Here is a 13494-nt window from a genome sequence, read left to right on the forward strand (position 1 = left end):
TTTGTTCATATCACGTATCATGCTTTTAACTTTGGGTGTCTAATTTATCTTGGGTAACCTTTCCCTCTGCAGGCCCCAGCATGCCTATCCTTCTCCTTGTAAACCAGGAGCTCAACCACCAATTCTCCAATCTCTCGATTACTTTATTCATTCTGCTCCCTGAGACATCTATCTTACCCTGCTCACCCCCTCCTGCAATGCACCCCTATCTTTCAAGGATATTTCACCAGTTACCTCTTCCACTTCTTCTGACTGCTCAGGCTCCTTAGTTCTGGTGGTCCTCATCTGTTTAGGCACCTGGTTCGATTCCTTTTTCTCCTCTTTATCTTGGCCCGTTTTCCACTGTTCTCTTCCTCCATCATTGCACTCTTATCATTGGCTTCCAATTGTTCTAGATGTTTTGGCAGCTTTGTTCTACTGATCCTTGACTGCTTAGGCATCTTTGTCCTGGTGGTAACATAGTCAATGATGGTAGAAAAAGACCCACATTGTCCATCCAGTCTGCCCAGCAAGCTCCTGTGGTCTGTCTACTGCTGCAGTGGGTCCGTGAACAGGTCCACTACAGTTCACGGGGTTTCTCTTAGCCTGAACATTTAGCACTGTCGCTACCATCATCGTTAGTCCTTGTGCTTAGGCTAAGGGTGGGCATCTTTTCGTCCTGGGCGATGGGAGGCCATTATGAATTTTCCTTTTTGCTTTCTATCATACTTTAATAGTAGTATTTATTTATTTATTATTTAGCACTTTTATATACCGATTTTCCAGTAACAGAATTACTAATCAAGTCTGTTTACATTCTAAACAATAACCATGACAAGAGGATGTCTTACAATAAATAGGTAAATTGAACTTGGATAAAAATAAAAGGGGTTAACAACATAAAGTAACAGATTTGGGGCCTAATGTAGGCTGGAGTTAGAACGGGTGTTGGGCATAAGGCTAGGTTTTTAATATTGCTCTCTGGGGGTTACCTATGAAAGGGATCATAGGTTGGAATAAACATAAACGCTGAAGTTAGGAGAATGCTTGGTTGAATAACCAGGTCTTGAGTCTTTTTTTAAATACATTAGGGCATTGCACTAGTCTGAGGTCTGATGGGAGAGAGTTCCAAAGTTTGGGACCGGCAGTGGAGAAAGCTCTTTTATTTAATGCTGTCTTCATCGGTGGGACCTGTAGGTTGTTTCTGTATGCTTGTCTCACTGGTCTGGTTGAGGTGTGAGGTTGAAGAGGGATCTTGAGCTCGAGTGGGGCGATGTTATGTAGTTGACTAGCTGAAGTTTAGTCTAGATCAGTGGTTCCCAACCTGTGTTCCATGGACATCTAGGAGCCACGGGATAAACAGCTGAGTTAAAATAAAAAACACTGCTGAAGGTAGTGTAGCAAACTGCCACTGGGAAGAAAAGAGACTTAACTAGTAGCAGAAGCTTCACAATGCTCCCCTGCTTTCTCTCCCCTTGTCTCTTTCTCAGCTGGTGCTGCAAACTCACTTGTACTTCTGGGTTCGCAGACTCAGGATCACCTGGTCTAGATATTTTACAACAAGGTCACTACATGAAGATACTCAGTGAGACTTGGTGAAAGATATTCCATCGGATTATTTTCTCACCCCTAGATCCTCTCTCTGGAGCAATTTCTCCAGTGGAATTTATTTTGTGCATACCTTGACAGGAATGAATCTCATTCATATGTTGGGGATAATTTCAATCTCTCAAATTAACTAATGCCCTTCTTAGAACTTGCATTCTGCCAAAGACAGCCTCCTGGAGTTCATAGGATGTAATCTTAACAAGCTACATATCAAGTTGGTTGCATCTCTTCATATTTATGGATCTTTGCTTTCTCCATATGATGTCACTGGGTACTCATACCTCTATCCACAATGCTGTTCTCGTGTTCTTCTCTTCTCCTCTCTCTTGTGTGTTTTCTGTGGTGATTTGTTAGTATATTCTTACTAATAAAACTTTTCTCACATTCAGAACATGAAAATGGTTTGTTGTCTGTATGGATTTTCTGGTGACGTGAGAGGCTTGTCTTTCTAAAGAAACATTTTCCACATTCATTACATGAGAACCGTCTCTCACCAGTGTGTATATTTTGGTGTTGTGTGAGGTTATTCTTCTGACGGAAACTTTTACCACACTCAGTGCATGTAAATGGTTTATTGCCTGTATGGATTTTTTGGTGCTGTGAGAGGTCTTCCTCCATTGTGAAGCTTTTCCCACATTCACTACATGTAAATGGTCTCTCACCAGTATGTAGTGTTTCATGTCTTATAAGACCACTCTTCTTAAGGAAGCTTTTATTGCAATCACTACATGAAAATGGTTTCTCTCCTGTGTGGATTCTCTGGTGAGATGTTAACCTATCTTTGGTAATAAAACTTTTTTCACATTCAGAACATGAAAATGGTCTCTCACCAGTGTGTGTCTGTAGATGCCTTCTGAGCTTTGCCTTCTGAAAGAAGTTTTTCCCACACTCCGTACATGGGAATGGTCTCTCTCCTGTGTGGATTTTCTGGTGAGATACTAGTATATATTTGCGAATAAAGATTTTACCACATTTAGAACATGGGAATGGTGTCTCTCCTGTGTGGATTTTTTGGTGTTGTGAGAGGCTTGTTTTCCTAGTGAAACATTTTCCACATTTAGTACATGAGAATGGTCTTTCTCCTGTGTGGATTCTCTGATGTTGTGAGAGGTTTGCCTTCCTAATGAAACTTTTTCCACATTTAGTACATAAGAATGGTTTTTCTCCTGTGTGTATTTTCTGGTGAGATGTTAACCTGTCTTTGGTAATGAAACTTTTATCACATTCAGAACATGAAAACGGTCTCTTATCACTGTGTGTCTGTAGATGCCTTCTGAACTTTGCCTTAAAAAAAAAGCTTTTCCCACACTCGGTACATGTAAATGATCTCTCTCCTGTGTGGATTTTCTGGTGCAAGATTAGTTTATACTTACTAAAGAAGATTTTCCCACATGCAGTACAAGTACATGAACTCTCTCCTGTGTGGATTTTCTGGTGAGATATTAGCATACCTTTGTGAATAAAGATTTTTCCACATTTAGGACAAGAGAATAGTTTCTCTTCTTTGTGGCTTTTCTGATGTTGTGAGAGGTTTGTCTTCCTATTGAAACATTTTCCACATTTAGTACATAAGAATGGTTTTTCTCCTGTGTGGATTTTCTGGTGAGATATTAGCATATCCTTGCGAATAAAGTTTTTACCACATTTAGTACATAAGAATGGTCTCTCACCAGTGTGTATATTTTGATGTCTTGTTAGCTTTGTCTTCTGAACGAAGGTTTTACCACAATCAGCACAGGTAAATGGTCTTTCTCCTGTATGGGTTTTCTGGTGAAATATTAGCCTATATTTGCTAATGAAACTTTTCTCACATTCAGAACATGAAAATAGTCTTTCATGAGTGTGTATTTTTTTATGTTGTCTTACAGCATATTTGCACATGAAAATTTTGCTACATTGAGTGCACGGAAATTGTGTTTTGAGTGTATCACATTTCTGATGCAACATTAAATGTGATTTCTTACCAAAGCCTTTTCCACAGGAGTTACACACAAAGGATTTATTTTCTTTGCCCTGATCACTGTTATTATTTTGGAAAGATCTCTCTGCTCTCTGCTGTCTCTGGAGCTCAGGGATGACTGTGACCTTCCTCTCACATGCACTGACTCCATCCTGTGAGTCCCCTGCAGGGTACTGCTCCTTCTTCTCTGATTCCTGCTGTCTTTGGCTAATGTCTCCCCCCTCAGTCCTCTGAGCAAGATTCTCACAGACATTTTCTGATTCTCTTGGGATCAGTTCCATAAGACACTCTTCTTGATTCTTCTTCCTCTCTTTATCCTGTGTGATCCCATTACTTGCTAGATATAAAAAAATAAAAAGCATTAATCATGCATTAATGACTATGCAAACATTTTTAGGAACAGATCCTATAATCACTGCTCTGGAATTGTCATGCAGTGATACAGTTGCACATCTCTGACCATGAAAAGCTACCAATGATTTGAGGTTTGCACCAAAAACTATAAGAGAGGACACTTGAGGACCTAAACATGTATACACCAGAAAACAGAAGAGATGAGGAAGATATGATAGAAACTTTTAAATATTTGAAAGGTATTTAAAAAAATGCAAAAGAAGCAAACCCTTTTGGATTCATGCATTTGGATTGCAAAAAACCAAGGTATCATTGCAGTAGAGGGGATGAAATTCTACTTAGCAGAAAGGAAGAGCGGGGTCTGGGTGTGATTTTATCTGTTGTCCTTAAGGTGGCCAAACAGGTGGATAAGGTGACAGCAAAGGCCAGAAAAATGCTTGGTTGCACAGGGAGAGGCAAGGTCAGCAGAAAAGAAGATGACATTGCCCCTGTATAAGTCTCTGGCCAGACTTTATTTGCAATAGAATTTACAGTTCTGGAAACCACCACTTCTAAGGAGATAAATATTTGGAACTGGTGCAGAGAACGGCAAATAAAATGGGTCAGTGGTCTTCATTATAAAGCACGTGGGGGACAGATGTCACGATCTAAACGTGTATACCTTTGAAGAAAGGTGGGATAGGGAAGATATGATAGAGACATTTAAATACTTTCACTGTTTCCATGCAGACGCTCTTTAAATGGAAAGAAAACTTTAGAATGAAGGATTATGGGATGAGGGTGAAAGGGGGTAGATACCGGAGTAATCTAAGGAAATATTTCTTTACAGAGAGGATACTGGAGGCGTGGAGCAGCCTCCCAGAGGAGGTGGTGTGGACTAGGACGAATGAACGCATGTGATAAACACTAAAGAGTAGACTTTAAAAGAGTCGCTTGCTCAAAAACGGCCACCTGCGCGAATATACGGGCCATGGGCAAGCAATGCAAATTTTATGAAGCCGCGAAGTACGTGCGTACACACCCGAGTGTGCGTCAAGAAGACAGGGGCAGGGCCAAGACTTGCGCGCGTAACCCTGACCATGGCAGACGCCGGCGGGTTAGCCGCGCGCCACTTTACTGCCGGTCCCGATGAGGAGCAAAGCTGGAGATCTCCAGTTTTAGGGCTTTCAGCCCAGCAGGAGGGCTCGGGGTCAAGTGGGGGTTGGGGGGGGGAGGTTCACAGGATGATGAACCAGAGAGGTCTTGAAGACCTCAATGTCAACTGGACCAACTGGTGGCCTGATTGGAAAAACGGTTTCTTCTCTTGCACGAGCACGCCTTCAAATCCGCCCGCACACCCGTGTCAAAAGCCGCTAAGCCCCCTGGCGGAAATACGCACGAGACATTTTCTCGAGCCGCCTCTTAAGATTACGCATACGCGTGGGAGGGGCATTTTTAAACGATACACACGTCCTTGCGCACGCGATACCAAACTGCAGCGTATCTCCGCTCATGCGCCAATACGCGTGTTTATGGGCAGACGAGCACTCCTTATAAAATCAGCCAGGGAGGATCTCTGTGGAACTGGTGGGGAATGTCCACCTGAGAAGTTGGTCCAGATGGGCAAATTAGATGGGTTTTAAAGTCTTCTTCTGCCATCATGGTTTTATGTTTCTATGGAAAAGGGGTGTACACTCAGGAAATTTAAATATATCTTTTTTTTTTTAACAGAAAGAGTACTGGATGCCTGAAGTATCCTCCTAGAGTAGGTGTTGGAGACAAAGTCAGCAACTGAATTTAAAAAACAAAAAGCAGGGATAAACATAGAGGGGTAAATACGCGCGCAACCCCCGAAAACCTCCCCCTGCCTCCCCCTGAGCCTAGCTTGCATAGGCTCAGCGCGCAAGACCCGGGAAGCGCGTAAGTCCCAGGGCTTGAAAAAATGGGCGTTCCAGAGGCGAGGCCATGAGCGGGGCGCCAGGGCGGGGGCATTCCGGGGCGGGTGGCTGCGCGGGCATGTTATAAAATTGGGCATAGATTTGTTCGCACAACCCGGCGTGAACAAATCTACGCCTGTACGCATGTTATAAAATCTGGCCCAGAGTGAATAACTTGCAAACAACTGTGCATGGCAGCAGTAATAGTGGTAGGGTTATGGGGTTTGTTTATGTAATACTAGCTTTTTCGGTCCATTTCCTTCCCACTCATTCTCCTTCCCACTCCCTCCCCCTCATTCTCCCTCTCACCTCCCCCTCTAGTCTCCCTCCCTCTCATCTCCCTCCTCTAGTCTCCCTCCCTCTCACCTCCGACTTAATATCATGGCGATATTAAGTCGGAGAACCCGAAGGGTAAAAAAAAAAGAAAAAAAAATTCAAAGTAGGCCCACGGCTCGCAGGTTGAAAACCGGAGGCTCAATTTTGCCAGTGTCCGGTTTCCAAACCCGTGGCTGTCAGCGGGCTTGAGAACCGATGCCGGCAAAATTGAGCATCAGCTGTCAAACCCGCTGACAGCCGCCGCTCCTGTCCCTAAAGAGGCGCTAGGGACGCGCTAGTGTCCCTAACATCTCTTTTTACCTGTTTCTATCGCCGGACCTAATTTGCATATTGTATCGTGCGCACAGGAGAGTGTCCTGTGCGCCGGCTCTCCCGCGGACTTTACTGTATCGGCCCGTTTAGCAGCTCATCTTCAATTACAGCATTCTTGGTTTGGACAGCGCTGTAGTGGGAGCAGCCTTCTCCTCATGCCACAAAGCCTTGTAACATTCACAGTCCAACAATTATCACACAGAAGTAGGACGGCTACATTACGGGAGCTGTCTTCTGCTGGAGTCCCGGGGGCCTGTTTGTTCCCACCTGAGCACAACTCCTTTATCCTCGTTCTCAGGGGAAACTCCCCCCCAAGAGCTTTCTTTCTGAGTTCTCTTAAGGTGGTCCAGGTGGAATCCCTGGCACCGCTCTGTTAAGGAGGTCTACCCTGCACCCCTTTACAGTTGCGCACATAATTGACATTACCGGTTTCATCAGTTCCTGCACCAGTTTACCCAGTCCCTTCTGCAGGTCATCCAGTCCCTCCTGGTTCTTCAGCCTGATCTTCCCCCCTAGACCACCCAAATCACCAATAGTAGAAAATAAACACTTACCCAAGATAATTAGCAAGTGTAACATTACTACAAGTTGCCAGTTCTACACGTGTGTCTTTTAAAACAGCTACTTATCATGCGTAAATGCTGACCCTGCCCGAGAAGGCCCCCTTTTTATGCATGTTAATGGGAAAACAAAAATACGCACTAATGTTTGATGGGTATACAACAGCATCTATGCGAGAAGATGCTTTTTACACACACACATATGCTCATTTTTACAGGGGTAATTCTTGGAAAATTCACACCAAAGGATCTTAGGATAATGAAGTAGAGAGCAACAATTCAGTACAAAGCAGTAGTAGTGTGACGGGTTTATTCTTCCAACAAATGCACTGCAGTAACTTCACAGAGCTGCGGCTTCAGCCCTAAACAGCAGTGGCACAGCAGCACCGGGCTTCTAAGAAGGCTGGCATGACAGGGACTATGGTAAAAACCCAAGTTTCAATGACCTTAGGGAAGCTGGACTTTTTGTTAACCACAGAATCACTAACCTCGGTGGCTGTGGGGGATTATTAAAACAATAGATAATAAGGGAGAGAAGGGAGTCTGGATGTTGGCTTAAGTCCTGGTTCTGAAAGAAACCAAGCTGAAGATGACTAAGCCTGAAATGGCCTACGAGCAGAGATGTTGGAGGTAAGCACCGAGGTGGTTAATGCATGGAGCTTTGAGGGGTCGTCGGCAAGAAAACTGAAATCCCCAAGAATAAAGGAAAGGGAAGATGGGACAAGGAAGATCAAAATCCAGGAGTCAAAGTCAGTAAGGAAGGAGGAGGGGGAATAGATGTCAGCTGCCCAGAGAAAGCGTGGGGTGAAGAGGCAGATGGAGGGGGCCTCAAATGAAGAAAAGGAGTGGGAATGAGCAGGAAGAAGGAAGAAGGAAGGGGCTGTAACCTACAGGAGGGGGAGAGTAGAAACTCTCTGAGGAGAGGAGATAACCTCTGCGAGAGAGCAGCAACTGAGGCAGAGTCCTCAGGGGAAAGCCAAGGCTCAGAGAGAGAAGATGGAGAGAATGAGAGATAAGAGGTCAGGAACGTAGGCAATCTTGTCGGAAACAGAGCAGATACTCCATAGATAAAACCTGAGAGGGAGAGAAGAGGGAGGAGAGTGGGGGGGTAGGATAAGCTGGGAAGGGAAGGATGCTGAGGGGCCCAGGTTGGATGAGAGTTGAGACTTAGAGGAGGAGGAGGAGAAGAGTGGAAGTGTGATGACAGGAATGACGAGGCGATGCTCTCAGGGTGAGAGGAGGAAAACTCGGAAGAACAGTGGCCAGGGCAGAGGACCGAATGGCTGAGGTGGTGAAGGGGACAGTGCCTGTGATGTTCTTTATGGTCCGCAGTGGTGTACAAGACTGGCGAGGGGAGGGGAGAGGATTAGCATCAGGAAGAGGAAAGTGAGTGGAGCCGTAAGAAGCAAAGAGAAGAGAAAAAGGGTCCTCAGGAGGCCACAGCCGAGAAAGCTAGAAGTAGGCAGGCAAACTGTAACCTCCCCAGTGTGGGTTTCTGCAAACTAAATATGACAGAAGGGCAACGACCAACACAGAGGACTCTCAGACCTCTGGTATCCGGGCTCACATGAGCTCAGGCAGGGGCAGCCCACCAGCAAACGTCCTCACGTGAGACATCCCGAATACACGGAAATGTGTTCTCAGCACAAATGTAGGATGAAAAATTCAGACTGACTGGCAGGGGCTGCTCTCACGTGAAAAGACCCAAACCACCAATCGCAGGGGCCGGCCCAGACACGGAGCAATGCAGGAGCTGCAGTCAGGAGAAAAGTCCCACCTTTCTGAAACCGCTTTTCAATCTTCTGCCTGATTGTCTGCTTTTAGTCTTTTTAACCATTGTCTTGCTTTATGAAACACCCCCAGTCTCTTGTCCTGCAAGTTTATCTTATTAGACTGTAAGCTCTATTGAGCAGGGACTGTCTTTTTCTACGTTTGAACAGTGCTGTGTATGTCATGTAGCGCTATAGAAATGTTAGGTAGTAGTAGCAGTAAATGAAATTCAGTACATCAGCCCCTGGGTCTGCTAAAAATGCAGATAATGCAGTCCTTACCGAGGGAGATCAGGATCTCGTAATTCTCCTTCATCACCTCCCTGTAAAGCTCCTTCTGCTCTTCATCTAAATACCCCCACTCGTCCTGGGAGAAAGAGACAGCGATGTCCTCAAACGTCACCGGCACCTGAAACACAAACCAGAAACACTCAGAGACACGTGGAGGGGCTCAGCGTGCATTAGATCTCAGCTGGATTTATTCTCCTCAAGTTTTATCCGTTTGGTGGAAAACATTAGGGGAACAATCTGTAGGGAGCTGCACATTCTTTACATTTCAGGAAGAGAGATAAAGCTGATATTTTTAGGCAGATATAGAAAAGCCTATCAAATGAGATTGTGTCATGTGGCTGACCCGTTTAACCCCTGATTTTAAGTTGCACTGTGACTGCATGTTCTTTTTTTTTATGGCTGTTGGGTTGGAGTCTGCGTTTAACAGCTCTGCTCTGGAAGCTGAGGAAAGTGAGATGATTAAATAACAGAGCAGAGGATGCCAGCTCCCCTCTCCCCCCCCCAGGAACTGGCCAGATTTCTTCACCCGTGTGTCTGCCCCTAGAGTCGGTTCCCTCTCCAGAGCCCCAGCATCTGCAAATGAAACTGTGCAAAGACCCTCAGAGACACAGAATATTATCGAAGGTCACTGCCCGGATCAACGGGTGCTCAATGAAACCTGCGCTGTGACAGAGCACGAGCGGGACTTAGTAAATGGCTCCAGATGAAGACCAAAAGGCCCGTCTGGCCTTCCCGGCAGAGATTGTATGCACATTTTCTTAAAGCAGCTCCAAGTCCCACTCTGAATCCCTCCTCTGAGCCCTTCAGAGTTGCAACTGCTGCTTTGGGCAGGTTTTCCCCCGTGTGCTATCCAGGAAACACAATGCAGCCTTATCCCTGCTGCCCTCGGTCTGCAACCCTCGCTCAGTGAAGGCCGCCCGGTGCCCTCATTACCGTTCCCTTGCCTGCAGGGATCCTCTGTGTTTATCCCATGCCAACTCTCCTCCGGGATGGCATTCCAGGAATCCCTTTTTAGAGAAAAAACACCTCTGAATCTACCCCCTCTTGAAGCTTCATATTGCGATCCCTACTCCTACAGCTTCCTTGCCTTCGAAAAAGCTTGGCTTCCTGTGCATTAATACCTTTCAGGTCACCTATCTTCTTGGAAGGACAGAGAGAGAGTGGAGATGGTCCAGAACATCAGGATAACCCCCCTCTGCTAATTTCTGACAGGGCAGACAAAGTTTTGTGTCCTGGGCAGGGCTATGTCTCCTGATTCTTGCTACTTTCGCTGTCCACATATACATTGTGTTATGCACCGATTCTACATTCAGGGGCATTGCAAGCTATTTATTTATTTATTTTTGGTTTTTATATACCGATCTTCTTGCATTAGATACAAATCAAACCGGTTTACAAAGAACGTAAACTTGCCTGTAGGCTATACATAGAACCATGAACATTAACCTGGAAGAACCTGGAAAAACAATTTGAATTATATAGCAATAAAAGTCACAATAAGCGATTGATTCCATTAAATTGGGCTTAGATTCAATTAGGTTGAAGAAAATGAGATGAAGTGTAAAGTGATAGGAAAAAAGGGAAGAAAAAGGCAGAATAAGACCAAAGGGTAACTGGAGGTCTCTTCAAGGGAAATGAGTTAGAGAAAATGAAAAGTGAAATATGAAAGCAGAAATAAAACAAGCCAAACTTGAGGTGAGGAATGAACAGAGGTATGCTGTGAAAAGAGGAGAGAATGTGTTAACTAAGATGCTGTTTCTGGAAAGGCTAGGTTGAATAACCAGGTTTTTAGTTTTTTCTTGAAGGAGATTGGGCAGGGGTCCTGTCTGAGGTCTGGTGGGAGAATGTTCCATTGAATGGGACCTGCGGAAGAAAAGGCCCTGTTCCTTAGAGAAGTTTGAACTTGAGGGATGAAGAGAGTACCTTGGTAAGCTCTTCTCTTAGGTCATGTGGAGGTATTGGGGCGAATCTGGAAGGTGAGATCGATTGGAGCAAGTTTGTGGAGGGTTTTGTGCATGATGGTCAGCACTTTGTAGATGATTCTATATTTAATCGGAAGCCAGTGGAGGTTGTAGAGGATAGTTGTGATGTGATCCCTCTTATTAGTATTCGTTAAAATCCTGGCGGCTGAGTTCTGTAACATCTGAAGTGGCTTAATGGTGATAGCTGGGAGCCCAAGCAACAACGAGTTACAGTAATCTACTTTGGTAAGTATGATTGATTGCAGAACCAAACGGAAAGCTATGGGGGCAGAGAGCTCATGCCTTGAATCCATTGAGGTCTGTGCCCCAAAAATCAAGCCGTCATTAGGGGACTTCCTCTCTTAAACTGAGGTGGCCCAGAGGCAGGCCTGCCATTGGCGGGCTGGCAGCGACACACCAAGACAAAGGGCTATGACCTTATGCTTGAACCCTTTACATGAACCGTATGTTGGAGTCTACCTCTATACCAGTGATTCTGGGAGTGGGGAGGCATTATACATTTGCTAGTCCTATCAACGATAAAGTTGCCCGGGATATAGCGGCTCTAGTTTACCCCAACATGGCTTCCATTAAATCAATCAATTATTAGATCTAAAGGTAAACTGCTATATGATACAACATATTTAAATGCACGCTCTGTTAAACGCAAGACCGGTTTAGTTTTTTATTTTTAATGGAAAATAGGATAGATCTGTTTTGCATGACTGGGTCCTGGTTGCTGTAAGAGGATACAATATTGTTGAATCAGATGTGCCCTAGAGCAGTGGTTATTAACCCAGTCCTGGGGTCACATCTAGCCAGTCAGAGTTTTCAGGATATCTACAATGGCTATACATGAGTTAGATTTGCAGATATGTGTGGGTGTCTGAGGGACAGGGCTTTGCAGACAGAGCATATTGTATTTACATGGTGCACCTTCCATTGTTCAGAGAGCCACCTAGTGGCCACAGACAGATACGATAGTGAGACCGATTGGCTAGGTTTGTCCCGAGGACTGGGTTGAGAACCCCTGTCCTAGAACATACTCTTAGATTCATCATGCTAGAAACAAAAAAAGAGTGGAGGGTTGTTATGATCTATAGAGATGATATTTCTCTATAGCAATTGTCTATTACATTTACATTTATTAAATTTATGAATCGCCTAACTCAAAAATTGGTCTAGGCGATGAACATAATAACATACATAATAATAAAGATAAAACAAATCTAGACTAAAAATAGAATAAATACAAATCAATATGTAAGAGCATAATAAAATTCCAAATAAAAACAGTAAAATAATATAAAACAATTTAAAATAAAATGTAAGTTAATAACAAAACTTAAACAAAAAAGTCTTAAGGAGCCCTCTAAAGTTCCTGAGTCACATTGACGAATCTCAAAAGGAAGGGTATTTCAAAATACTGAGCCAGTAACTGAGAATGAACATTCTCATGTAAGATGTAGACGTGCAACTCAAGGGGATGGAATGTCTACTAGGGCCCGCTCTAATGAACGTAGAGTTCTTGAGGGTTGGTAAAATTTCAAGATGGCGTCAGCCCGCGGGCAGGACTGATTGTTAATTCATTTAAAAATGGCCATTCCAATTTTAAATTTAATTCTTTCATGAATTGACAGCCAATGTAACTCAATCAAGGTCGGAGTGATATGATCATAATGCTTCAAACCAGTAATTAGGCGAGCCGCTGAATTTATTAACAGCTGTAAAGGCCAGAGTGTTGCATATGGGAGATTAATACCGAGAGCGTTACAATAGACAATGTCTGGAAATATGGAAGCTTGCAAGACAGTGCAAAACTCTGGTGCATGTAAAAATTTCCTCAGGCCTGAGAGAACACGCAGTCTAAAAAAAAACCCTGCTTGATGACATGTTTAACTTGCGGCCGAAATGAAAGTGCGTTATCTAATATAACCCCAAGGCTTTTTATCTGGTTTTTCATTTGAAAACGTTCAATGGAAATGTGAGTAGAACTTTCATTGAAAGTAGAGTAAGGGCTATGGATGGCTAAGAATTCTGTCTTTGACATGTTTAAAGTAAGTTTATAATGAAAAAATTAAGTATTTGGAAACACAGGAGAAGAAAAATATGGACTTTAAAGTTGCAATAATCAAGGATAAAGAATCTATGTCCAGAAGAATGGAAATGTTGGAGAACAACCATAAACGTTGTAATCTAAGATTTCTAAACTTCCCAAGAATGCTTGGTGAGGATCCAATTATCACAGTAAAAAAATTTCTTGTGGAAAAATTGGGTTTTGTTTTGGATCAGACACCAACCATAAATACTTGCTTTTTTCTTCCTCAGCCACGTAATGCCGAAAGAGTTGAAATGTTTCAAGGTAATCTTTCGAATTTTTTGGAAGATTCTTCCGCGAATATAATGAGTTGGGGAACATTATTAGTCTCTCTTTATTCTGTTACAGAT

At 43.8% G+C, this 13494-nt stretch overlaps 1 protein-coding gene across 1 annotated transcript in view; it reads right to left on the reverse strand.

The window, feature by feature from the left end:
- Positions 1 to 794: 794 nt before the first annotated feature.
- Positions 795 to 13494, reverse strand: part of LOC115086313 (zinc finger protein 850-like) — a 52541-nt gene continuing 39841 nt past the window's right edge. Inside the window, exons 8-9 of the mRNA XM_029592746.1 lie at positions 9077 to 9203; positions 795 to 3884 (exon numbers count right to left, since the gene is read on the reverse strand). Coding sequence (XP_029448606.1) covers positions 1852 to 3884; positions 9077 to 9203 — 2160 coding nt within the window. The 3' untranslated portion in view covers positions 795 to 1851. The remainder of the gene's footprint in view (positions 3885 to 9076; positions 9204 to 13494) is intronic.

The sequence above is a fragment of the Rhinatrema bivittatum genome, chromosome 2, assembly GCF_901001135.1.
Source record: "Rhinatrema bivittatum chromosome 2, aRhiBiv1.1, whole genome shotgun sequence".
Taxonomy (NCBI): Eukaryota; Metazoa; Chordata; class Amphibia; order Gymnophiona; family Rhinatrematidae; genus Rhinatrema; species Rhinatrema bivittatum.